Below are 27,745 nucleotides of genomic sequence, written 5' to 3'. Positions count from 1 at the left end.
CGCCGCCCCGCCAAGCGTCAGGAAGACGCTGCACTTCCCAGGCCCCACCAGCCGCGGCTCCGGCTCGTAGCCCACAGCCCACCGCCGGCGGCTGGGCGCTGCCGAGGCTCGGGGCGCGCGCAGTTGGCGTCTGCCAGTGCCAAGACTGTGCCGCCCCCACAGCCGAGGCGCGAAAGGGGGACGCCCGGCCTCTGGGCCGCTGCCTTCGCTTTCTCTTCGTTGTTGCGAACGCCGTCCGCTCAGGAGGCGCCCCGCGACCGGCGCGATGAGTGCCAACGAGGACCAGGAGGTGAGCCCCCCGACTCAGGGCCCTCTCCCAGCGCGGGCGCGGCGCGCAGCCCCGGGCCCCCGTGAGACCTGGTGCCCGGACGGGCTGCCCGGCACGTGCCCTGTGCCCTCGGAGCCGGCCGGGGTGCCCCGAGTTCACCGGCGTCCCACCCAAGCGCGCGTGAATGGGCAGGAGTCCGCCTCTGCCTCTCTTCCCCCCTCATTTTTCATTTTTGCAAACCCGGGAGTCTCCCCTGGTTACTTAATAACAGGGATGAGCGTCCTTGGTGCACGATCCAGTGCTCTTGGCTCTCCTTGAATCCCATGTGTTCAGTGCCTGTTTACTGAGTTAGGCTGATCACCTTTAAATTTTAGTCTGGTCATCTTTAAATCTCTTGGCTAGTAGAGGACTGATTGAGTTAGTTACATTTCTCATGGAAGAAAATGACACTGGTGGTGCATCTGAGTTTCTGTCCATATTGTTTGGGGAAATCTTTTACCCATCTGTCTGTTTTGAGCATTCATGTACCACCTGAATTTATGGTTTATGCTCAAATATTTCCTTGTGAGATGCCATTTTGACATTGAATCATATAATATTAGAGTTGGGGGGTGGGTGCTACGGGCCATCTGTAGGGGAACCTTCTAACTTTTATAGGTGGGTCGATGATAGCCGCAGGGCTGCACAGTAAGTACGTGGTAGAATCGGGACTAGAAACCAGGTCTTATTGGGTGGTAAATAAGTTCACTGTTAATTTAAAGTATAATGCTTGAAACTTACTACTTTTACATGATAAATGTAATAGAATCTCTGGATTGGAAGTTAACCTTTAAAGGACCCAAAGTCCAACAAGCTAGCTAGTTGATATCTGAATCTCTTCTAAAATATTCTTGCCAGGTGAATTTCTAAGTGAGTGCGTTAATAGCTTCGTCTCCCTGCAAAGCAAAGAACATACAGTGTAATGTTTCTCAGAGTTGGACCATAGTCCCCTACCTTAGAACCATTTAGATGGTTGCTAGGAAACAGATGCGTGCACTCCACCCCAGACCTACTGAATCAGAATTTCTGTGGTGGGCCCAGGAATCTCCAGTTTAACAAGAAAATTTCATTCTTCTTTCAGATGACCGATGTTCTGATCTTTGAAGATAGTTTCCTGCCCAGTTTCTCAGACCTTCTCTGAGGAAGTGGTTCCTTTTAGCTTGTCTTCATATATCCATTCTTTGTTAATCTCTTCACTATCCTGGAATCACGTGTTTGTGATTTAATTTAATTTTTTAAATGTCCTGTTTCAAAATTGTGGCATCTTGCTGTTTTATCTAGTTAAATTTACTGTCAACTGAAATCTTTTAAGTGCTTTATGCAAAGCAATTTGTCTTTCATCTTCAACTTCTACATTTAGGTGTCTGAGTATTAATACACGTTCTACTTACCCTGCTAAATTTCATCATTAGCTTGCTTTTCAAAGACTTTTTGGATTCTTATTCAGCCATCAGCATTATTCACTGTCCCAACAAATTGTCATCCACAAATTTAATAAACTTGCCTCCTATTTTTGTACCTGTCCAAATCATTAATTAAAATATGGGAAAGGATTAGGGACAGAAGGAGTAGTACTATATCTTGAGTAAGGTTTTTGTTCCAATCTAATCTTAGTTATTCTTGAATCCAGCTTGAATTTCTGTATTTTGTTTTGTTTTGTTTTTTCTGTAAAGGTAGCAAGAGAAACCTGTGGAGCCTGGCTGAAATCTATATAGTCAGTGTTTTATGCCTTTCTTCATTGTGCCAATCAAGTTTCCCTATCTAAGAAGGGTATATCTTGTTTTTCATATGCTTACTAGGTCTTAGGGTCTACTCCTTAATGTCCCAGTTCACACACTATTTCTTCAACAATGTCTTTTTGCTGTTGTTGTTGCTGTTTTTGAGACGGAGCCTTGCTCTGTAGCACAGGCTGGATTGCAGTGGCCCGATCTCGGCTCACTGCAACCTCCGCCTCCTGGGTTCAAGCGATTCTCTTGCCTCAGCCTCCTAAGTAGCTGGGACTACAGGCGCCCATCACCACACCCCGCTAATTTTTGTGTCTTTAGTAGAGATGGGGTTTCACCGTGTTGGCCAGGCTGACCTCGAACTCCTGACCTCAGGTGATCCGCCCGCCTCGGCCTCCCAAAGTGCTGGGATTACAGATGTGAGCCACCGCGCCCAGCCAATAATTTCTATTCTAAAATTTTGACTGTAGATCAAGCCCACTTTCACCATCTTTAGTTTGTAGAATTCATGACATGCATCTTTTTGAAAAACTTAAAACGTGTACCCAAGTGTAGTCTTGCTTTACTTCTTTTCTCAGGTATTCATCGGTGATCACAGTGATGAACTTCTCAGTTGTAATACCAAAATGTTCTAAGAACTATGTCCAAGCAAGGATTACTAGTTACATTTTCTCTGACAGTCCTGTCTCATCTTGGGTAGATACTTGTCAGCCTTTTTCTTAAGTTCTTTTTCTTGCCCTTAGGTGTTTTTTAGAGCTTTGTATCACTGTGGGAAGGATTACATATAAAAGAAATGTATGTAAATAATGGGAAAGTATTGTTTTTCATAGTTCTTATCTTCAGGTTTAATGCTCTTTGCACCCAGGTTCCTCTTTAGCAGAGTTCTAAGAGCACTTGCTCTGGAGTGGCTTTAAAGGAAGGAGAAAATAATAGGAGCCTCTTGACAGGGTTGATTTGAGAAGTCAGTGCGATCATGCATTGTACAATGCTTAGCAGTCCCTGACACAGAGTTTGAAAGTAAGTATCATTGGTAGTAATATTGTCATGTGTTGCTGCATGCACCTATGTGGTAAGTATCTAAGGTTATATAAGTTAGTCAAGCTTTTACATAGTTGAGTGGGCTTGAATGAGAAAGTAAAGACCCTCTATTTCTAATTCATTTATACCACTAAACAAAACTCATTCAGTTCTTTATTTCAGATGGAACTAGAAGCATTACGCTCTATTTATGAAGGAGATGAAAGTTTCCGGGAATTAAGTCCAGTTTCTTTTCAATATAGGGTAAGACATGGCATGAATAAGAGCACTTAGAACTTTGCTAGAAAAGACTGAAAGTGGCTAAAAATGCTTATTTTGTTTTTTAAACTTGTTTAAATTTATTATGTCTGTATTTTCTGTAGCATTTAAATGGAAACATCACCCTAACATCAGTCATTTTTAACGTTTGAAAACTTAATTCAAAAACTTTTAAAAAACCAAGATAAACTTGTTTTTATTGTACCAGAATCATAAGATACTAGAAATGGAAAAAACCTTAAAAATTATTTAATCTTATCTTTAACATAAAATAGTAACAGTAGGGCTGGGCTCGGTGGCTCACACCTGTAATCCCAGCACTTTGGGAGGCCAAGGTGGGCGGATCACGAGGTCAGGAGATCAAGACCATCCTGGCCAACATGGTGAAACCCCACCGTCTCTACTAAAAATACAAAAAATTAGCCGGGCATGGTGGCGGGTGCCTGTAGTCCCAGCTACTCAGGAGGCTTAGGCAGGAGAATGGCGTGAACCCGGGAGGCGGAGCTTGCAGTGAGCCGAGATCAAGCCACTGCGACAGAGCGAGACTCTGTCTCAAAAAAAGAAAAAAAAATAGTAACAGTATTTTATTTTGTAAATAAGTCATATAAACCTTTTATTCAAATGATTATAAGTAGGCGGGGCACAGTGGCCCACACCTTTAATCCCAGAACTTTGAGAGGCCGAGGCAGGCGGATCACCTGAGGTCTGGAGTTCTAGACCAGCCTGGCCAACAAGGTGAAACCATGTCTCTACTAAAAATGCAAAAATTAGCCAGGCATGATGGTGCATGCCTGTAATCCCAGCTACCTGGGAGGCTGAGGCAGGAGAATTGCCTGAACCCGGGAGGCGGAGGTTCCAGTGAGCAGAGATTGTGCCACTGCACTCCAGTCTGGGGGACAGAGTGGGACTCAAAAAAAAAAAAACAAAAAAAACACACAAACGATTATAAGTAGCGGAATGGGGAATTTTTTTTGTAAAAGATTTACAGTTATTATTAACATTGTCACAGTTTAAACTATTAGAAATGATTCTTATGGATGATCGATGGATGACCATCACAGAAAATAAGTTTCTGTTCTCAATTCCCTTTCAAGCTTAACAGTCCTTACACCGTCTCCAAGTATGTAATAACCATGGACCTGAAATATCCAAAGTTAACAGTGGAGCTAAGCCCTAGGCCCTTCGGTTTGAATCCAGTTGCTACTCTCCTTAGCAAATGGGAGGTCAAGAATTTCCCTATACTCTCCTAAATGTCTCATTCACAATGGCAGTGATTTAGAGCACGTTGTGCAGAATGCCCTAGGACATTTATATGTACTATAAGACGGACACTGACGTGACCCATAGGATGGATTTAAGAGGAATGATACATGAGATTAGGAGACAGTGTGTTGATAGTCAAAGGGCCAGGGGTAAAGTTCTTCCTGTGTCCTAAGTCACACCCCTCAGTTCTTGCATAGAATAGTCTGGTAGCCTCCTAGTTGACTTCCCTGGTTTAGTACTTTCTTTAGCTTCCCCCTTATACTCCACCATGAGTCCTGCAACAGTACTAGTTGGCGCTCTGAAGCATTTAAGTTGTCATCCCATTCTCTTCTTTAAAAATGTTTTTCCCTGGGTTCCTCTTGCCTATAAAATGAGGACAAAATTTTTTCACTTGACACTCCAAATCCTTCTGTTTGTTTCTGTCTCTCCAAACTTTCCCCTCCACTCACATGCCTTAGACATAATGGGTTGTGACATTTTCCCCCGTGTATTTTTTTCTAGTACTATGCTTTTGTGCACATTGTTTGATCTTTCCCTCACCTCAGGTCCATTATCCCCCTGCCTCTCCTTTAAGGCCTACTAACTCAGGCCTTCTCTGTGGCACATTAATATTTGGGCCATGTCTCCTGTCTCTGCTCTGACTTTGAATCAGAATTAGCCATTCCCCATTTCTTCATACTTTGTTTTGTTACTTTTGAACTATTATTCATATTGCAGTTTTGTAAGTTATATAAATATCTGTCTTGAAGACAGGAATAGCCTTGTCTCTATCTTTGTATCTTCGGTACCCAGCACAGTGTGAGGCATGTGATAATTTATTCCTAAATGCGCCATGAGTAAGGACGTAGTGATTGTATCAAGCAGGTAACTTTTATCACTTTTATCACTTTTTATCATCTATATTTAAACATAAACCAATGACATCTATCATGCAGATAATCCTTATCCAGGTCTATCAGTAGATCCCTACATTTATTTTAATAACAATACAGAGGAGATTAGCATAGCCCTGTGCAAGGATGAGATGTTGATTCATGTATCATTCCACAGTTTTACTAGAAGATCACCATTTTGCAACCACCAGTATGATAATTGATTCAGTTACAGTTAAGGACTGTTAATGAAGGCTAAAACCTTTGGGTAAAAGGTTGTTGAGAAACAAGGTATTCATACAGTTTTGTAGTGTTGCCCCACAGACGATGATTTTTTTTTTTAATAGAGATGGGGTCTTGCTACGTTGCCCAGGCTGGTCTCTAACTCCTGGCCTCAAGTCATCCTCCCACCTCAGCTTCTCAAAGAGCTGGGATTACAGACATGAGCCACCTCACCCAGCGAGATTATTCCTTAATTACAAAATGAAAAGATTTGTGTTGAAGAGAGCTGGAGAAGATCACCTAAACCATGTGATCAATCTTAGTGTCACCAGTGATGATTCTGGAAGATCTTGTGTGCCTCCTTATATGATGCTATGGGAAGATGCCACATCACCTCTGTAGTTTTCTTACCAAAAATGTTTAATTTGAATCAGTTCAGATCTGGGGACATTATACAAGAAAACTAGCCTGTATTCTTTTTGGCTTAAAAGGCAGGGGAAGCCAGGCACAGTGGCTCATGCCTATCTATAATCCCAGCACTTTGGGAGGCTGAGGCAGGAAGATCACTTGAGCTCAGGAGTTCGAGACCAGCCTGGGCAACATAGGGAGACCTTGTCTCTACAGAAAGTTTTTTAAAATTAGTCTGGCATGGGGCACACGCCTGTAGCTCCAGCTACTTGAGTGGCTGAGGTGGGAGGATTTCTTTTTTTTTTTTTTTTTTTTTTGAGATGGAGTCTTGCTCTGTTGCCAGGCTGTAGTGTAGTGGCGCTATCTCGGCTCACTGCAACCTCTGCCTACCGGATTCAAGTGATTCTCCTGCCTCAGCCTCCTGAGCAGCTGGGACTACAGGCGCATGCCACCATGCCCAGCTAATTTTTGTATTTTTAGCAGAGATGGGGTTTCACCATGTTGGCCAGGATGGTCTCGATTTCTTGACCTCATAATCTACCCGCTTTGGCCTCCCAAAATGCTGAGAGTACAGACATGAGCCACTGTGTCCAGCTGATTTCTTTTTTTATTTTATTTTTTTTACTTTTGCCACAGACTCTTGCTCTGTCGCCCAGGCTGGAGTGCAATGGCATGATCTCAGCTCACTGTGACCGCCCCGTGATCTGCTGGACCCCAGCCTGGGCAATGGAGTGAGACCCTGTCTCAAAAAAAAAAAAAAAAAAAAAAAAGCCAGGGGAGAGGGCTGGGGACTGTTCTAAATTAAAGCAGAATAAAGAGGCATAACAACTCGTGCAATCCATGATCCCTCAATGGATTATGGATTTGTGGGTTGAGGTGATGTCTATTAAAGGACACTTTAGATATGATTGGGTAGTTTTTAATATGGTTTATGTATTAGATAGCATTTTTGTACCAATGTTGAATTTCTTGGGTGTAATAATGATCTTGTGGTTATGAAGAAGATTGTCCTTTTCTTAAGATACTTTACTCAAGTATTGAGGAAATTTCATTACTGTTAGATGTTTAAGCAAAAACCAAAGGGGGAAAAATCACATTGGGAGAGTAGGGGTTGATTCTATGGTGGAAAGGGGGAAAGATAAAGTAAATGAGGCAGAAAGTATTTGGTGAATAAGATGAATGTCAGAGTGTTCATTATACTATTTCAGTTTTTCTTTAAGATTAAAAATGTTTAAATAAAAAGTTAGCAGAGCGGAAGAAACAAGGGCGTCTTTATTCAGAAATTGTTAGCAGCTGAAGGCATTCCTGTCCTTTATCCTTTGCCTTTTCCTTCTTTCTCTCAGTTTTAAATTTCATTTTCTTGACTCTTGGGGTTGTGCCTCCTAGGATTTAGCAGTTGGATAACTTAAAGATGAGGTGTGTCGAGTTTGTGAATTATTTTTGTCCATTCTCTTTCTGTATCCCACGGATAAGTTGATGTCTTATTTTCACCCTCAGAAAACACTAAAAAATACCTAAGATGTAGGCGTGATACTAGAAAAGCTGGTAGGCTGGTTAGGGACAGGACATGGGCATAAACTGAACCTATGAAGGCATACTAGGACTAAATTAAAGTCAGACTGTCCTGAGACTCCCTTCACCCCTGCTCAGTCCTAGCCTGTGTCACTGGACTTTTCAAAATATTACATTTCTGATCTGAGCATGAGTATTGGAAAGAATTCACCCTTTTGAAGATTATAATTTAGTTTTCTGTCTTTTTATCACCTTTTACAAGCCTAAGATTTCCCCTTCTCTTCAGATAGGTGAAAATGGTGATCCCAAAGCCTTCTTAATAGAGATTTCCTGGACAGAAACATATCCCCAAACACCTCCAATTCTATCTATGAACGCTTTTTTTAACAACACCATGTGAGTAGTGTCTTGTTTTTACTGCTTTTCATTTCACTCTCTGTTATACTTTTCTCTCAGCAAGGTATTTTTGTTGTGCATTGTAGATCATCAGCTGTAAAGCAGAGTATATTAGCCAAGCTACAGGAAGCAGTAGAAGCTAATCTTGGAACCGCTATGACCTATACATTGTTTGAATATGCCAAAGACAATAAAGAGCAGTTCATGGAGAATCACAATCCCATTAATTCCGCAGTGAGTATGTGATTATTTTTTTGCCGGATTCTTTTGTTGTTTTGGTTTTGCTGTTAGCAATAAATTTGTACTAGTTAATATATATTCAGAATCGGAAGAAGATGTTTGTTAAAGTGAGAGTTACACCTGAGTTAAATGAGAACAATGGATTTCAGATTTCTTCTATTTAACCTAGAAAATGATAATATATTCTCTAGATTTTTATCCTTTATCAAAGACTAGAATACATCTCATGCCCACCAAAACTGAGATATCGTAGAACCTAGTATTTTTAATATTTGTTTAATCTCCCCATAAAGCTTAGACAGCTAAGGGATCTCTTATGCAGTGCTAAAATAAGTATGAAATTGCTTTCTCCATGAGGCTTGTTTCATTGTAAATAGTCTTGCCACAGTTCAATTTGTAGATGTTGCAGCATGTGGAAACTTTATTGAATAGAAAAAATTGTTTTATTATTATTTCTAGAATAGTTTTAGGAAATATTTCTTTCATGACGTTAAGCATCTGTGTATGAGGCCCCTTTGCACCATGTCATGCACTAAAAGACTTTGAGGGGTTCAGTATAATTTAGTGTTGTCTTGTGAACCAGGTGCTAAGCTGTTGGCAGCAAGGCCTGTCTTCTGTGCGAGTGGTTTTGGCTTTCACATTCCCAACAGGACACAGAACCCCAAGAGGCAACTGGAGGAGCAGTGGAGGGTGGTAGCTAAGATCATGGACTCTGGGCCAGACTGCCTGGGTTCACATCACTGCACCACTTACCAACTCTGTGACTTTCGGCAGGTTTCTTAATCTTTCTGTGCCCAGTTCCTCATCTGTAGAATGGGGGTTATATAGTATCTACCTTCTAAGATTGTGATGAGGATCAAATGTGTGGTATATGGAAAACATTTGCAGCAATGCTTAGACCTAGTAAGCATTTTACATTGTAGCTATCATATACCCTGACTGCATTAACCCAAATGTCTTAAAATTTTTCTTCCGGGAACCAGGATGTTCTAGGTAGGCACTCGTGATTTTTCTAAAGACGTGTTTAAATTGTCAAGTGTTCACACTGAGAAAAGCTCTGTAAAGAAAAAAAAAGGTTTTAATTAAATTTTCAAATAATAGCAAGTTAACTGAATTGTAAACCTACCTTGGAACCTCAGATCTTCAACATAAGGCTGATAATCAGATCTTCCTTCCCAGGATTTTGGTTATAACAATTGAACTAATATTACATCCTTTGATCTGAACTTTTAAAAGAGTGAAGCCAATAATGTGTTAAGGGCACTTGATTTTAAAAATGAATCATAATAATATAGGATTCTTTTATTTCATAAGTGTAAAAATTATCAACCCACTTCAGGATATAGCTGTATTTAGTGTAACACAAGTTGTAAGGTATGAGGCTGAGAATTATTTCTTTGTTTTTAGACATCGATAAGCAATATCATCTCAATTGAAACTCCTAATACAGCCCCATCAAGTAAGAAAAAAGACAAAAAAGAACAACTTTCAAAAGCCCAGAAGCGTAAGCTGGCAGACAAAACAGGTTTGTGTGTGTTTCTTTTCTTTTCTTTTCTTTTTTTTGACAGAGTCTCACTCTTGTTGCCCAGGCTGGAGTGCAGTGGCATGATCTCAGCTCACTGCAGCCTCCACCTCCCAGGCTCATGTGATTCTCCTGCCTCAGCCTCCCGAGTAGTTGGGATTATAGGCGCATGCCACCACACCTGGCTAATTTTTGTATTTTTAGTAGAGACGGGGTTTCACCATGTTGGCCAGGCTGGTCTCGAACTCCTGACCTCAGGTGATCCACCTGCCTCTGCCTCCCAAAGTGCTGGGATTACAGGTGTGAGCCACCACGCCCAGCCGTTTTTTTTCTTTTATAACCCAGATAAATGGATTGCTTCTTAGTGCGATATGGTGGATATATTTAGATTAATTCTCTACTCTTTCTTCTTGGAACATTTGGGCCAGTGAACTTTTGGGTCACTGACCTTTTGGGTCACATATGTATATTGAAAATATTTCGGGAGGCTGAGGCAGGAGAATTGCTTGAACCCAGGAGGCAGCCGTTGCAGCAAGCCGAGACTGTGCCACTGCACTTTAGCCTGGGCAACAACAGCAAAACTCTGTCTCAAAAAAAGAAAAAAAAAAGAAAATATTTACTGCTACTTCATCACAAGAGGTCACCATTTGAAAAAAAAAGGTAACTGAGTGGCAAAGTAACTATAAATGAGTCTAGAGATTGAGGAGCATTTAAATAGTCTACAAAAACATGTTCTACCTGGAGCTCTAACATGTTTGGGATTTGTTTACCTCTTTAGTAGCTGTGTGTTATTAAAAATTTTTTGAAATACAGTTTTCATTTGAAATGGATACTGGTATACCATTAGGTCTTAGTGTGATAAGTAATTTAACATTTTTGCCTGTAGTTAATTATACAACAATAATATTTAAGAATAGAATTCTTATATGTTCTAAACAAGAGTTCTTTAGAAGAAGATAATAAACTCCAGCTCATATCAACAGTAATATTTGATTGCTTTTCTTTATTTAACCTGAAAACTTGCTAATTGATAACAGTCTGTAAACTTTTTCACAGTTAGGGAAAATGAGGACGTTATTTGTGTACTTGCGCATTTACACTTATGTATGTATCTATGCGTGCGCTACTATGTGAGGTTAAAAAGTTTCTCTTTATTGAGAAGAACCGACCCTTTTATTTTGGTGAGGGCCTTTTTTTTTTTTTTTCTTTTTTCTTTTTCTTTTGAGACAGAGTCTCGCTCTGTTGCCCAGGCTGGAGTGCAGTGGCGCGATCTCGGCTCACTGCAACCTCCGCCTCCTGGGTTCAGGCAATTCTCCTGCCTCAGCCTCCCGAGTAGCTGAGACTACCGGCGCGTGTCACCACGCCTGGCTAATTTTTGTTATTTTTTGTAGAGACAGGGTTTCACCATATTGGGCAGGCTGGTCTCGATCTCTTGACCTCGTGATCTGCCAGCCTCGGCCTCCCAAAGTGCTGGGATTACAGGCTTGAGCCACCGCGTCCGGCCTGGTGAGGGCCTTTTAAATGTCCTTTCTTCTGTAATGGAATGGCAGTTTTTTTGTGGTTTATGTTTTGTTTAATGTCTGTCTGTGGCAAATAGCAACTCTGTGTTTGCTTCCAAAATACATTTTTGAAATGGTAATGGTTTGTGAAATAAAAAAATCTAAGAATTCATTCTACCTAATGTCAGAGCAGCATTAAACTATAAAAACAACTGAAGCAGTAAGTTGTTAGCCATTACAGTTTGTTGTCTAGAATTTGGTTTATCTCTCTTTGAATATTGCAGCACTATGTCAGTTAGGTACTATTGCTTTCATACATAATGACCTGTGATCACTCTATTTCATTAATATCTCCCTACCTTCATCTCTTTGATGATGCCCACCTAAAGCCATTACCTTCTCATAATGACAGTATAGGAGTTTGTGACTTGGAGCTTTCATTCTAAATAAAATTTTAATGGGAGAGCCACGGCACTGTGGCTTTTAGTTAACCAAAATTGGTGATGTGCCCCCCGTAACCAGTAACCAGGGGGATACGATTCTTCTTGGCATGAAAGAGAAAAGAACCGATAGCATCTAAAATCGAGCTCCAGTAATATTGCTTCTCTCCTGTAAGTATCATGGGTTAATTTGTTTTTCCCTAGCTGGAAAATTCATATAATGTACTTGTTATGAGTTTAAATTTTTAAGGTTTCATAAAGTGGAGACATGCATGGCATACTTCAAGCATAAAGGAAATCAAGCCATTTTAAATTGAAGAATTTTTAGATAATATTTGTTAAGCTATTCTTTAAATTTGAATATTCTGTTAAAATAATAAAAGCACTTTGCAGACTATGAATTATAAGCTAGTTTCCAAGCAATCCCAACAGATTAAAGCCCTTTTTAAAGAATGTTAGATTAAATAATGAATATGTTATCAGATCATAGCAACTAATACATAAGTTAGCCAGCCCTTCTTTTAGTCTTGAAGCCAGGCCAGACATGTATTTGTGAGTCCTCCTGTCTTGAGCCTAGCTTCTGGGTGCGAAATGCTAATTTATTAAACAGAACAATAAAACTTATTGTTCTTACTTAAATAAGCAATGACCTCTTATATAAAGCAGTAGCTTCATGCAAATGCATGAAACTAATAAATGGATTAACTGCTTTTCCTGGCATTACCAACCCATCTGTATATTTTTTCCTTGTTATCAGGTTTTGTCTTGGATAGCAATATCATAAATGTAAAAAAGGAGTATACCTAAAATATTTTGCAAGTATTCCTAGAAGAACAGTATCGATTCATAATGAGAAACTCTTTTTCCAACTTAGTCATATGTCATTTCAATTTTTAACCTATTTGTTGTGTACAATAGTATGTAAAATCTTAATTATTATAAAACTAGCTGGTTGGTCTTAGAAATAAAGTTACTATTTTTTATCTTCTAGATCACAAAGGAGAACTTCCTCGAGGCTGGAACTGGGTTGATGTTGTGAAGGTATATAACATTTATATTCTAGTCTTTAAACTTGTTACAATTATTACCAGCAAATAATGAAATTCTTATTTTTTGTTTTCCCCTTCAAAACCTTTGGAATTCACTGCGATGTCTGTTTCCTTTTTTACATTCAGCATGTAAGTATTTTTGAAATACCTTGTACATTCTTCTCTTCCCTACACTCTCAATTTTAGATCTTTTTTTTTTTTAAGTAATGGAAAATTTGCAGAAGTTAAAACTACAATATAGTATGACTATGTAAGCACATCTTAAGAATGCAGATGCTTAGGGGACAGTGGCTCACACCTGTAATCCCAGCACTTTGGGAGGTCAAGGTGGTTGGATCACCTGAGGTCAGGAGTTCGAGACTAGCTTGGCCAACATGGTGAAACCCTGTCTCTACTAAATATACAAAAATAAGCTGGGCATGGTGGCGCACGCCTGTAGTCCCAACCACTCAGGAGGCTGAGGCACGAGAATTCACTTGAACACAGGAGGCAGAGGTTGCAGTAAGCTGAGATCGTGCCACTGTACTCCAGCCTGGGTGACAGAGTGAGACTCCATCTCAAAAAAAGAAAAGAAAAGAAAAAATAACGCAGATTCCTAAATATGACTCCAAGTTATCAACAATATATGGAAACTGAAGAAAACCAGATATGGAAAAGAATGTTTTACTTTCTTAGTAGAAATTACTTTTAAGTTTTTGTTGTTTGTTTTTGAGACAGGATGTTGCCCTGTCACCCAGGCTAGCTGGTGGCATAATCACAGCCCACTGCAGCCTTGGACCTCCCAGGCTTAAGTGATCCTCAGCCTCCTGACTAGCTGGGATCAAAGGCATGTGCCACCATGCCTGGCTAATTTATTTTTTTTTTTGCAGAGACAGATATGTTGCCCAGGCTGTTCTCGACCTCCTGGGCTTAGGTGATCCTCCTACCTCGGCCTCACAAAGGGCTGGGATTGCAGGCGGCAGCCACCACACCTGGCCTCGGCTTTTGTGGGTTTTTTTAAGGACAGACCTTAAACGTGGTTGTTCATCATACCAGGAACAATGTTCTGTTTTTGTTTAAAATTGTTTGCTTTCATTTTGAATTTTTCTGCCTACATGTCTCAGATTTTTCTTGTATTAGCTGTAGTTTCAAATACGTTACACTAATATTTAACATAGTAAATTAATTCTCTTTGTAGGACTTCACGAAATAAATTTTGCATTCCATTTAGTGCCACAACTCCTGTGAGAAGTGTTTAATGTGATGTAAGGGTAGTTAAAGATTAGGATTTTAGTGAGGACCCACAAATACAGGTAATTTACAAGCAGTGTATTCTTAAACCTTTTTGGTTGTTGTTTTGGGTTTTTTGTTGTTGTTTTGTTTTTGAAGACAAGGTCTGTTTCTGTTGCCCAAGCTGGAGTGCAGTGGCGTGAACATGGCTCACTGCAGCCTTGACCTCCCCGGATTAAGCGATCCTCTCACCTCAGCATCCCAGGTAGCAGGGGCCACAGGCATGCACCACCACACCCAACCAATTTTTTTATTTTTACTAGAGACAGGGTCTCACTTTGTTGCCCAGGCTGCTGGTCCCGAACTCCTGGGCTCAAGTGATCCTCCCACCTTGGCCTCCCAAAGTGCTGGGATTACAGGCATGAGCCACTGCTCAGGGCTATTTTCTTTTCTTTTCTTTTCTTTTTTTCTTGAAGCCGAGTCTCGCTCCATCACCCAGGCTGGAGTGCAGTGGCGTGATCTCAGCTTCCTGCACCCTCTGCTCCTGGGTTCAAGCAATTCTTGTGCCACAGCCTCCCTACAGGCATGCACCGCCACACCTGGCTAATTTTTGTATTTTTAATAGAGATGGGCTTTCGCCATGTAGACCAGGGTGGTCTCAAACTCCTGGCCTCAAGCAATCCCCCTCACCTCTGCCTCCCAAAGTGTTGGTATTACAGGTGTGAGCCACAGTGCCCAGCCCTGGCCATTTTCTTAAACTTTATTTTAAAGCCAGCTGTTTGTTCCATTGAATGCATTTTCTATTGAAACTTTGAAATAATCTTAGTGCTCCTAGTAACTAGTACAAAAATATTTCCTGGGAGTTGGGCCCTAACTTACAATTGGAAGAGACACAGTATTTCTTCCTCCCCTGTGTAAGATACTGTATGAGTGAGGCCTCTCCAGCATTCTCTCATTTCCCAGGACTTTCTCCACTGATGCTTGATGGATACTTCATGTTGTCCTACGTATACCAACATATAGCCTAACCAGCTAAATTCATTCTTTCCTCCAAATATGCTGTGCTCCAGAATGAGCAATTTTCTTCGTCAAAATGTTGCCTCTCTTAGTGCAGCTCTAAGCCAAAAGTGAGAAGAAAAAGAATCTGATCTAAAGGTGTTGATAGTGCTCCTCCTTCCCTAGCTCCAGAAGTTAAGAGTCCCTGACAATAGAAATAAAATTCCAATTTGTAACAAAGAGTAAAATTCAAATTATCCAGTAATCTTGGGAGATGAAAGAAGTTTTTTTTGTGGTTTTTGTTTGTTCGTTTGTTTTTGAGACGGAGTTTCGCACTTGTTGCCCAGGCTGGAGTGCAGTGGTGCGATCTCGGCTCACTGCAACCTCCACCTTCTGGGTTCAAGTGATTCTCCTGCCTCAGACTCCCAAGTAGTTGGAATTACAGGCACTTGCCACCACACCCGGCTAATTTTGGTGTTTTTTAGTAGAGATGGGGTTTCACCATGTTGGCCAGGCTGGTCTCCAACTCCTGACCTCAGGTGATCTACCCGCCTTGGCCTCCCAAAGTGCTGGAATTACAGGCTTGAGCCACCATGCCCAGTCCGAAAGAAGATATTTTTAAGGAGGTTACCACCTAGACATAATTTGGTCTCTGAATCTATTATGCTAAGCCAGTAGTTTCCAGCTGTGGGCTTTGGACCCCTGGGATGTCCCTGAGACTCTCTCAAGGGGTACACAAGGTCAAAACTATTTGCATCATAATAGTAAGATGATGTGTGCCCTTAAATGCTTTTTTTTTTTTTTTTTTTTTTTTGAGATAGAGTCTTGCTCTGTCACCCAGGCTGGAGTTCAGTGGCACAATTTCAGCTCAGTGCAACCTCTGCCTCCCAGGTTCAAGCGATTCTTCTACCTCAGCCTGGGACTATGGGCATGCGCCACCACCCCTGGCTAATTTTTTTATTTTTAGTAGAGATGGGGTTTCACCATATTGGCCAGGCTGGTCTCAAACTCCTGACCTCAAGTGAGCCACCCACCTCAGCCTCCCAAAGTGCTGGGATTACAGGTGTGAGCCACCATGCCCGGCCTTAACCCATTTTCTTTTTTCTTTTTTTTTTTTTTAATTTTTATTTTATTTTATTTATTTATTTATTTATTTTTGAACGGAGTCTCGCTCTGTCGCCCAGGCTGGAGTGCAGTTACACGACCTCGGCTCACTGCAATCTCCGCCTCCCGGGTTCACGCCATTCTCCTGCCTCAGCCTCCCGAGTAGTTGGGACTACAGGCACCCACCACCACGCCCTGGTAATTTTTTGTATTTTTTAGTAGAGACGGGGTTTCACCGTGTTAGCCAGGATGGTCTCAATATCCTGACCTCGTGATCCACCTGCCTCAGCCTCCCAAAGTACTGGGATTACAGGCATGAGCCACTGCGCCCGGCCAACCCATTTTCTTATGAAACTTCTCTGGCGTTTTCCAGAGGCTGCATGACATTTGATGATGCCATCACTAATACTCTTAAAGCACTACGAGAATGTGTGCTTGTATTTTCTTGTGTTTACCAGAATTTTCTCAATCAGTAGGTTGAGGATGTGCATATTAACCCAGGTTGTTCTTAGTACTTATACTGTGCTGTTGTTAGCTGTCTTCCATTATACCTGATTTACTGTTGAAGCATATTTGTGAGAAGCCAGCTGTCTTCCACTGAGGTGGATAATAAAGAGATTTGGGGTGGGGCGTGGTGGCTCACGCCTGTAATCCCAGCACTTTGGGAGTCCTAAGCAGGAGGATTGCTTGAGCCCAGGAGTTCAAGACCATCTGGGAAACTGGTAAGACTCCTTCTCTACAAAAAGCTTAAAAATTTTAAGAATGGGAAGAGGTCCTCGGGCCGAAATATTTGAGAACCAACACCTTTAGTAGTTTCTGCTTTTCACGGCTTCCCACACTCTCTAGTGTTCTTGGAGTTGTCAGGTGCGGTGGCCTTTCTCGGTAGTTGGAGCAGTAGTCTGATCAGAATCATCTTTGTATTTTATCTGTCTCCCCTTACCCCAAATTTGCCAACCCCTGCCAAAGATTTTTCTTAGAAAAAAATTGCAATGCAAAAATAAGACTTTTATCATATTTTCAAAACTATAAGAATTTATTGTCTGGTTAAGATGGTAAATCTTAGGTTACGTATTTTTTTATTTGACCACATTTAAAATTATTTTTTAAAAATTTTAAAAAGAATGTGTGATGGAAAACAAGAACTTTTGAAGAGTGTCATTCATTTTATAGATGGTACCTTCTATTTGTATATTCTTGGTTCCAGTTTACTTCCTAGAAAGCATCAAGAGTGTCCCGCTCACCCACCCACACACCACCTTGTTCTGTTGAGTTTAGATTTTTGTCGAGGTTACATTTTGAAACCCGTTTGAAGTAGCTGAGCTTGAAGTTGAAGCTACATGTGGTAAAAACTGTAGGTGATTTAAGTTACTTAAGCCTTGTTGCCTCTAGTTTAATTTTGATACTCCATGGAAATAGTGAACTCAGAAAATACCACTTGTTGACTATTTTTTCTCTTTTTTTTATAGTTAAGCAAAACTGGCTCTAAGGATGATGAGTAGCACTTGGAATTTGAGACAAGGAAAGAGCATTCTTTAAAGAGTAAAACTGGGTTCAAAATCTTTCATTACTATTTTCTGGTATTGAGGCGACTTTTTATAAAACACAATTTTTTGTATGTTTCTTACATTAAAAAGGTTGTAAGTTGAAAGTTCATGAAGAGATCTGGTTGTATTAAATTATTTTCACAAACTTGCCTTAATAAAAGGTGAAAATGTTACTGTTTAGTATACTTTATGAAGCCCCTTGAGCTTTATAAATGGACAGGCATGGGGAATAAGAATCAGTGTTAATTTAAATGATCTTATCCTGGTGGATGTGCTATTTTCTTAAAGGAGTATGAAGCCCTTTTCAAACTATCATCCCAGTGGAGCCGAGTAGTGAACAGTTACTCCATAGTGCAATCCATATTTAATAGGCTTCTTAAGTCTTCATCTCTTCTTTTGCTTAATTACTGAACCGTAAATTGCTTCAGAGAAATTTAAATGCTGGTATTTGAACTTTATACATGATACTTTTTGTAGTTTCTTTTAATTTTTGAAAGGTGAACTGCTTCCCTTTAATAAATTAATATCTATTTATACTTTTCTCTTGATTTGGGTCAAGATGTTTGATCATGAGTGCTTTGAGTGATATGTGGAATAGGAGAATATAAAAACAAATCTGCCAAATACACTAGAAAGCATTTTAGTAAGAAATGCTGGCCCTTCCTTAAAACATTTCTCTTGCATATACCAGGATGGGAGTAAAAGATGCCTTAATACTTAGTTTTTGTATTGTTGGAGACATTGATTTTAGTAAAATCCTATTTATCTGCTGTTGTGTGCTTTTAGTTGTTGGATAACTGAGGTCTCCTAAATGGTTCAACATAAAACCACATTTCAAGTCTTGTTTCTTTTTGGAGTGTCTTTTCAAGTATTCAAATGTATTTCTCAACCTGAGCATCTTTTTAATCATATACATGGGAGTCTTTTAAACGCTGAACTGTTACACATGCCTGATTTAAAAGTAATAATAGTAGAGGAAACTATTGGTCTAGTTGTGCCAAGGAAAGTTTCTGATGTTTATGTGTGATGTACAGTGATTTTGTATATGCGCCCAGCTTTAAGAACACATAAAACTGTTACATCTGGTAGGGAGATTGTTAGTGCCTCAAGTTACACCTGTGCAGCTTGGGTCTGAGTTTTGATAGAACAGTAAACATTTAAAGAAGTTAAGAGCAGTTTGAGCTGTATCCGCGGTTTTTACTCGTTAACTGACTTCAGCTAAATAGTTTGAATTATAGAGTAAGTATAATTACAGCAAAGGAGTTAATCTCATTTTCAAAGCTGTTTCTCATTTTATTTCTTGAATTAATGTAGAACAAAACATGTTAAAATTCAGGACCACTGGAATATGGCAACTTATGTTTCAGGGTTGTGTGTGGGTAGTATTTGTGGTTGTATTGGTTTGTTTTTTGTTTTTGGAGAAACATCTGCTAGTGGAATAAAATACTTTGTTTTGCTCTGAAGAGACTGAAATTGTTCAGGCTTATTATGGCTCATAGATTACAGAGAATGATGCTAGTTACATGCCAATGAACTATTTTTACTCTTTTTATATGAAATGTACAAATTTCTAGGGGTTCTGGTGATGGTGGTGCCTCTTATTACCTTATGTAAAACACTTGAACAGCCTCGTCAATATTGCCGTCATCTGTTTAACACTCCCAGTATATTTTCTCAATGTCTGTTTACTTAAAATTTTGTGGAGTGACATAATTAATAAGCAATAAAGTCTGAATTATACACAATGATTTTTCTACACATTTTATTTCAGATCACTTCAGAGAGAATTGTTGATTTTATAAATCTGCATGGTCTTATGGTGCAAGATGTACCCTCCTACTAGAAACTATTCAAAATGTTGGATTAAAAAATGTTTTTCAAATGAGCTCACAGGAGAAAAGGAATGCCTAGAGGCTAAAAAATTCAGTGAAAGTTGGAACCTAGAGGTTAAGGACAGCTTTAGTTTTAAGCTTCAAGGGCCCAGAAGACAAGAGATGAAGGCCAGGATCAGCCTAGGTTAGGGAGTCATACCCCCGACACATCTGTAAGACTGAGGCGCATCCTCCAGTGCGAGCCCTGAGGAAATTTCTGTCTCGGAACGTGGTTCTGGATGGAAGAGTAAAATATAAGTATATACATATATATACACATATATAAGTGTGGATACACACACACTCCTGACAGTTTGTGCCCCCAAGTTACCTCACACTTGGATTTCAGCCCAAATTCCTCCCCCATGTATGATTTTAAAACAGACAAAACCTCAAGCCAATATTTTAGTTGAACCAAATCAGTAGGGGCTCTAGGTAACTGTTAGAAATGAACACACATCTCTGTTCTTTCAGAATTCAACTTGAACCCAGACCACCAGTGAGGTGCCCCATAAAGAGTTTATGGAATGTGTCCTCACAGTCAAAAATCACAGTACGTAAAAGCAAGGCATGAGAGCCTGCCCAAAAATCCTAGGGGAACAGGAGCCGCAAGGGTATAGTGATACTATACAGACTCAAAGTGTGTTTTAAATAAATAAACTGAATAGGGAACAAGACAATTATCAGAAGATTTGAAAACCAAAGAGAACTTCTTGAAATGAAAAAATTGAAATTGAATTTAAAGATGACAAATACGCTTGCAGTGAACCTTGACAAATCTGATATGTTTAAATATCCTATGGAATGAAACTGGTACTGGCCGGCACTTTGGATTTTCTCTTTTTCATTGCAGCATTAGAATCATTCCACACCATTTCGTCACAGGCCGCAGCTTTTTTTTATTTGTTGCTTGATTCAAGCTTTCACCAAGCCCTGCTTGGTACTGTAGATGTGCCTAACCCTGGATCTTGGAATTTTTTTGGAGGGTTTTTCTTTTTTTTTCTTTTCTTTTTTTTTTTTTTTTTGTAGAGAGATAGGGTCTTGCTCTGTCACCCAGGCTGGAGTGCAGTGGCACGATCATAACTCACTGCAGCCTCCCCAGGACCTAGGCTCCCGAGTAACCAGGACTCCAGATTCCCAGAAGAGAGCAGTTTTGAGGATTCGGCCAGTGTTTCCAGAGGGCTGGCTGTGATTGCTTTAATCATAAATTTGGCAGGGTGTGGTGCCTCACTCCTGTAATCACAGCATTTTGGGAGGCCAAGGCAGGCAGATCACTTGAGGCCAGGAGTTCAAGACCAGCCTGGCCAACATAGCAAAACCCCATCTCTACTAAAAATACAAAAAAACTAGCTGTGCGTGGTGACAGGCACCTGTAATCCCAGCTACTCAGGAGGTTGAGGCATGAGAATCGCTTGAACCCGGGAGATGGAGGTTGTGGTGAGCAGAGATCACACCATTGCACTCCAGCCTGGGCAACAGAGCAAGACCCTGTCTCAAAAATAAATAATAAATATAAAAGTCATGCTATGTAGTAACAATAGAGATTTGTGTTTGCGTGTTTTTACCTTTGAATATTCCGGAGTGAAAACAGAACGAGAGGGATTGTCTGGCCATCTAAGATTCAAAATTTCAGTATTTTCAGTTAATGTGACAAAAAAATAAGTAATATGTAACCCAGAGTGATTTTCAAATTTGTGTTCCTTTAGTGAGGAAATTAATTAGGGGTCTTTACTAACATTTTTTAATGGAATAGGAGACAATAGAATTGAACAGAAAATACCAGCATGCACTGTTGTAAGAGGTTTTTTTTTCCCTGTGAAAACTTTAGTTTGGGGTGTGCATGTATGGGTACTGAGTCGCTATGTAAAGTTTATTAAAATGAGTCATGAAAAAAGTGTGAAAGCCACTGATCAGAGCACGCAAAAGATGAAACGACTTTTATATGAAGATTGGTAATTTTCAGAGGCACAAAATGTGCCTTTCAAAGGGCTAAGGACTTTTATCATTGATTTTTGCATTATTCCTGAAGATCAATTAAGTAAAGCTACATTGCACAGTATGAGGAGAGGAGCAAGTGTTTCATTGAGAATGAGATCTTTAATGACTTTGTAAATTTGTAATAATGAAAATTCTTGCATGATAATTTTTGCTTATATGAAGAGCTGAGAACATTTTAAGAGGCAATGCCTGAATAAATAGATAAGTAATTTTAATAGCCTTAATTTCTCACTAATGAGAACCAAAAATAAGAAAATTATTTTAACTTTCCCATTTCTAGAGGAATACCATTTTTGCTTGCTGAGCTTCCTGTATAAATCTAGTTTCCATAATAAATTGTCGTAATAGGTTGATGGTGGTGATACAGTAAGGCAGGAAGCGTCCCCACCCCTGCCCGTTTTCTGTTTGTTATTGCTGGCACCTGGGAAGTTTTAAGTGATCTTGCCTGTTTGGCTGCAGCCTTCTGGATCTATAATAGGTCCTTTTCTCTGCCTGCCACGAAGTCTGGCCTGTTGGGAAACTATTCTTGATATTTTAAATAACAAACCACGTCTATGCTGTGTTGTTAGTGAAAGAGAATCCAGCTTAGAAAAGGAGGAAACTGTTGGGGAGTGGAGGGGGGATGCAGATTTAAAATATTTTGCTTCATAATGGGGTGATTAGAAATCAACCTTAAAAGTTTAACACTGGGGCAGTTTTTAGAGTACACAAAGCAATTGGGGAAAATCTTTGTGTTGAACATGGCTGTGGAATTGACTAAGGAGGAAGCTTTTCCTCCTAACTGCTCCGGCTCTTCATTCTGCTCCTACGGCAAGAAGACGCTGCATGCCATATGTTTGTTTTTACAGAGGGCAGTAGGTGTTCTGCATTGCTTACAGTCAGTCTCATCTGTGAAGGAACATATGAAGATTTGGACCCTGGAGCCTACGGGAGATTTTCATCTCTGAGGCTTCTTCGCAGAAAGCCAACACTTGAGCTTTCATATTCTCTTCGCTATCCTTTGTATTCCTAAAATCACACTTTTTTCAAATATCTACCCAACAGTATGATTATTTTTAAAACACAAAACTGTTGGCTGGGCGTGGTGGCTCATGCCTGTAATCCCAGCACTTTGGAAGGCCAAGGCAGGAGGATCAGCTGAGGTCAGGAGTTCGAGACCAGCCTGGCCAACATGGTGAAACCCCATCGCTACTAAAAATAAAAAATTAGCTGGGTAGCCTGCAGTCCCAGCTACTCGGGATGCTGAGGCAGGAGAATCGCTTGAACCCAGGAGGCAGAGGTTGCAGTGAGCCGAGTTTGTGCCTCTGCACTCCAGCCTGGGTGACAGAGACAGACTCCGTCTCAAAAAACAAAAACAAAAAAACTATCAAACCTTTTCCTCCCCCTTCTGTTTTTCTGAAGATCGCTAAACCTACCATTGTCACTTTGCCATTTCACTTGATAAATTACACTAACAAAATATTCTTTACCTCCCAGGGGCATCTCACAAATTTTAAATTGATAGATGTTAGTTTTTTTGTTTGAAATTCTCATGATAACTGAGGAATCATGCACTTTTGGTTATAAGAATGTCCGTCCATCTGCTAAAGGAAAGCTGAACTCCCACTGCATGCTGACAAATACCATCTGTTACATTTTTCCGTTGGTTTCTATATTTTTCTTTTTGTATGTCAGTGTTTTAAAATTTCTTATTTTTTATTTTTATCAAAGTCATACATGTAGATAGTTTTAGAAGGCAAGTAGTTCTGCAAGGCTTTTAATTTTGTAAAAAAAAGATCTTTTTCCCTTCTCTCACAATCTCCACCCCGCGGGGGTAACTAGTTTCGGCCACTTTTAGCGTGAACTAGTCTCTAAGGCCATAGACTCCTGCTAGCTCTGGCCCTCCCCTCATCTTCCCCAACATGATCCTGCCTGTGGCCTTTGTTCTGGCTGTTTCCTCTGCTCCAAGTCTGCTTTTTACTGAGTGAGGCGGAAAGCCTTCAGAGCGTATGTATTGAGCGGAGGAGTGAGGGGATCTGACTTGTGTGTTGAGAATAGGCAAGCAAGAGGGAAGGCAGGAAGGCCAGTTAGGAAGCTGTTGAGGAAGTGGGTGAAGAATGACGATTCCTTGACAAGGGTGGGAGGTGGGAGTGGGTGAGAAGCGGTCAGTTTCTGGATATATAGTGAAGGAACTGCTGACGGGCTTGCTGGTGAATCAGATGAAGGATGTGGGAGAGCTAGAGGCATCGAAGCTAACTCCAAATTGGATTTTAGCCTAAGCAATTGAAAAAAAATCAATTGATAATGATACTAGTTTTGTTTAACTGATCCTATAAATAAGGCAATCCTATAAATAAGTAAGGTAATCCCAGTGAAACTGCAACTGGATTTTTAAAAGAAAGAAAAGCTGATTCCAGAGTTCTTAAGGAAAACTAAGCATACCAGAATAGACAAAAAAAAAAAAAATTTTTTTTCAAAAACAGTGATGATGTGAGTTTAGTTCTTTCAATTAGTCAAACATGGCCCAGCGCAGTGGCTCAGCCTGTAATCCCGGCACTCTGGGAGGCCGAGGCGGGCAGATCACTAGGTCTGGAAATCAAGACCAGCCTGGCCAACAATAATGAAACCCCGTCTCTACTAAAATACAAAAATTAGCTGAGTGTGGTGGTACACACCTGTAGTCCTAGCTACTTGGGAGACTGAGGTAGGGGAATTGCTTAAACCTGGGAGGTGGAGATTGCAGTGAGCCGAGGTCACACCACTGCACTCCAGCCTGGCGACAGAGCAAGACTCCATCTCAAAAAAAAATAAAAATAAAATTCAGTCAAACATTTCCAGCAGCAAGAATTAAAGTGATACTGTGCTGATACCTGCTCAGATCAATGAAAGAAAATAAGAGCCCAGAAATAGACCTAAATATATATATATGAGAAAATTTAATATGCAGTTTCTTCAATGTATGGTATTGGAGAACCAAAGAGCCACTGGGGGAAAAAGGAAAGGTACTCCTATCTCACTCTTAACATCGCAGTAAATTCAGAGAGATGAAAAAAACTTTTAAAATAAAATGGATTTGTAATCCCAGCATTTCGAGAGGCCAGGATGGGAGGATCGCTTCAGCCTAGTAGTTTAAGACCAGCCTGGGAAACATAGTGAGACCCCCATCTCTACGAAAAATTTTAAAAATTAGCCTGGTGTGGTTGCATGCACCTGTAGTCCCAGCTACTGAGGGAGAGGATCGCCTGAGCTGGGAAGGTCAAGGCTGTAGTGAATCTGTGATCATGCCTGTGCGTTCCAGCCTGGACAACAGAGCAACACCCTGTCTCAAAAAAAAAAAAAGAAAAGAAAAGAAATGTAGATTTTAAAAATAGTTTCAGGATGAGACAACCTTCCCAAAGTATGACACAAGACTCTGAAGCCATAAAGAAAATGTTACATTTGATGACATAAATGTAAAAAATTGTGCGTGGAAAAAAATTGCATAAATAAAACTAAGAAAAAGTACTTTTAGTATACTTATACATAAAGAACTCATAGATGTGAGAGTTTCAGAAAAGGAAATGTAAATTTATGTTAAACAAAAGGACACACCCTCATCACAAGAGAAACTAAAACTGCAGGGAGATTCTGTTTTTCTCCTGTGACACTGGCGAAGACTGAATAGCCTGGTGACATATCAAAGGTGTGAGGAAACCGGTTCTCTCTCACAAGTTGTTTTGAGTGTAAGCTAATGCAACCTTGACAAAGGACAATTCAGCAATATCCATCAAAATCACAAAGGCCTTTGGTCCAGAAATTCCACTTCTAGAAATTGTGTCCACGTCTATGCTTGTCTGTGTGAAATGATCCATGTACAGGGATAAAGTCTTGTGTCATTACTTGCCCATACTCATCAGTATCTTCAGGTATGTCCTGGGTCAAAGGAGCCGGATTAGACAGGGGATCAAAGAAAAGCATTTGCATCAGAGTAAGGGGGATGTACGAGAATGCATACCCTGCCACATTATTTGTGTAGACGTAAGAAAATGATGTCTTTCGGCCGGGCAAGGTGGGTCACACCTGTATAATCTCAGCACTTTGGGAAGCCGAGGCGGGCAGATCACCTGAGATCAGGAGTTCGAGACCAGCCTAGCCAACATGGTGAAACCCCGTATCTACTAAAAATACAAAAACTAGCCGGGCGTGGTGGCAGATGCCTGTAATCCCAGCTACTTGGGAGGCTGAGGCAAGAGAATCGCTTGAACCCGAGAGATGGAGGTTGCAGTGAGTCGAGGTCGCGCCACTGCACTCCAGGCTGGGGAACAGAGCAAGCCTCAGTCTCAAAAACAAAAAAAAAGAAAATAATGTCTTTCCACTATAAAGTGGAGAATTATTGAGAGAGTCAGTCCACCACGGGCCCCGGGACCCTGCGTGTCTTTGCAGACTATGCCAACCTGCAAGGCCCACCACCCTCTGACCAGGGTGTAGCCATTTGTGTAGCTAGTCGTAGAGGCAACCACAGCATGACTGCCAGGCCATTGTTTGTCCCATAGGGAGGAGACTGGCTTGTTACCACTTGCTATCAAAGGTGCAGAGCCTGGCCTGTGCCACGGGACTTGGGGTCAGGAGACCAAGCTCTGTCATGCTGAGCTGCTGTCGTGTGCTGTGCTGAGAGTAATGAATTGTCTTGCTCGGATCCACCAAGTCTTATCTACTGCCAGCAACCATGCACTGTGGCAAGTCCATCGGCTTACTTGCTCGGTCGTCTCCTTTGGGTCTTGTTACTTCTGGCCATCCTCTGTGAGGTTGGGGTTCATCCCTTGATGGGAATGAGAGTACCGTAAATTACAAGGTTGTTTAAGAGATTGGAGAAAATGTTTGTAAAGAGCCTAATACTATAAGAGTAGGCAATAAGTGGTGGTGATTATTTTTAAAATAAATACTTTGTCACCTTTGTTCTAATCAGATGTCCTTGAATATTAATATCAAATGTTTTCCGGTTTATAAAATCTTGGCTGTTATTCTAATACATAAATGATCAAAATAGAGAAAAATACATTTTCTAAACCTGTGTTTTTCAGGCAGGCTGGTTTGTAACCCAGTAGTGGATACAAATTCAATTTAGGGCTGGGCACAGTGGCTCACACCTGTAATCCTAGTACTTTGGGAGGCCAAGGCAGGTGGATCACCTGAGGTCAGAGGTTCGAGACCAGCCTGGCCAACATGGTGAAACCCCTTCTCTACTAAAAATACAAAACTTAGCCTGGCGTGGTGGCAGGTGCCTGTAATCACAGCTACTCGGGAGGCTGAGGCAGGAGAATCGCTTGAACCCAGGAGACGGAGGTTGCAGTGAGCTGAGATCGCGCTATTACACTCCAGCCTGGGCGTCAGAGTAAGACTCCGTCTCAAAAAAAGAAAAAAAAATCAATGTAGTAGATTTTTAGCAACATCTTTTTTAACGAACAAAACAGAGTTGAATAGAATATATTGATCGGAATGCAATACATGTTCTGAGAGTAGATACTGTTTGTGAAACATTTTTGGCTTGCTTTAGAATGGGCGTGTGTGTGTTTAAGGACTGGGTTGTGGCATAAAATCTACTATGAGTTCTATTTTAAAAAATTGAAAACCACTTTTCTAAATCTTAAGTTGCTGCTCGACTTCAATGGTTGTGAGGGTTTCAGTGGAATCAAATCAGATGACCTTGAATGGAACCAGAACAGTGCTTAGATTGGGCCAAAGGTGGCAGGGAGTCAGTCTGGTGAATTCTAGCAGTCCACTAGTTGGAGTGTCCAGAGCGTTTTCTCTCTGGCACCAACCCACTTAACTTAACAGGGCAAGTGTCCTAGAGAGTTCAGTCTGAGACTGAAAAAACAAAACAACACACAAAAAAAACCTGACCACTTTCCACTGTCAGCAAATAACTGCTTTAAATTTTTATTTTTTTCTACCTATAAAATGGAGCAAACTATAATATAGAGCAAAATCCTGCATTTTACGTAAGCCTCCTGTTTCTTTCTTTCTTTTTTTTTTTTTTTAGACTGAGTCTTGCTCTGTCGCCCAGGCTGGAGAGCAGTAGCACAGTCTCGGCTCACTGCAACCTCTGCCTCTGGGGTTCAAGCAATTCTAGTGCCTCAGCCTCCTGAATAGCTGGGAGTACAGGTGCCCACTACCACGGCAGTTAATTTTTGTATTTTTAGTAGAGACGGGATTTCACCATGTTGTCCAGGCTGGTCTCGAACTCCTGACCTCAAGTGATCCACCCACCTTGGCCTCCCGAAGTGCTGGGATTACTGTCATGAGCCACCGCACCTG

General features: G+C 40.7%; 1 protein-coding gene and 1 non-coding gene across 3 annotated transcripts; both read left to right on the top strand.

The window, feature by feature from the left end:
* Window positions 1-4: 4 nt before the first annotated feature.
* Window positions 5-19,348, top strand: RWDD4 (RWD domain containing 4). 2 transcript variants are annotated; one of them, XM_055384867.2, is made up of 7 exons: window positions 5-289; window positions 3,232-3,312; window positions 7,891-8,000; window positions 8,087-8,234; window positions 9,648-9,765; window positions 12,693-12,742; window positions 17,526-19,348. In XM_055384867.2, the coding sequence occupies exons 1-7, from the start codon at window positions 266-268 to the stop codon at window positions 17,556-17,558; spliced, it is 564 nt and encodes a 187-aa protein (XP_055240842.1). In that variant the 5' UTR covers window positions 5-265; the 3' UTR covers window positions 17,559-19,348. The 2 variants fall into 2 exon arrangements, with proteins under 2 accessions (XP_055240842.1, XP_063561732.1); XM_063705662.1 differs by having other exon boundaries at window positions 21-289; window positions 3,219-3,312.
* Window positions 5,540-5,644, top strand: LOC115934428 (U6 spliceosomal RNA). The gene has a single exon (XR_004070231.1). It is a non-coding gene; the product is annotated as a U6 spliceosomal RNA (small nuclear RNA).
* Window positions 19,349-27,745: the final 8,397 nt, after the last annotated feature.

Source organism: Gorilla gorilla, chromosome 3 (assembly GCF_029281585.2).
Source record: "Gorilla gorilla gorilla isolate KB3781 chromosome 3, NHGRI_mGorGor1-v2.1_pri, whole genome shotgun sequence".
Taxonomy (NCBI): domain Eukaryota; kingdom Metazoa; phylum Chordata; class Mammalia; order Primates; family Hominidae; genus Gorilla; species Gorilla gorilla.
The sequence above is the reverse complement of the archived record's forward strand: the minus strand, read 5'-3'. Positions and strand labels throughout refer to the sequence as shown.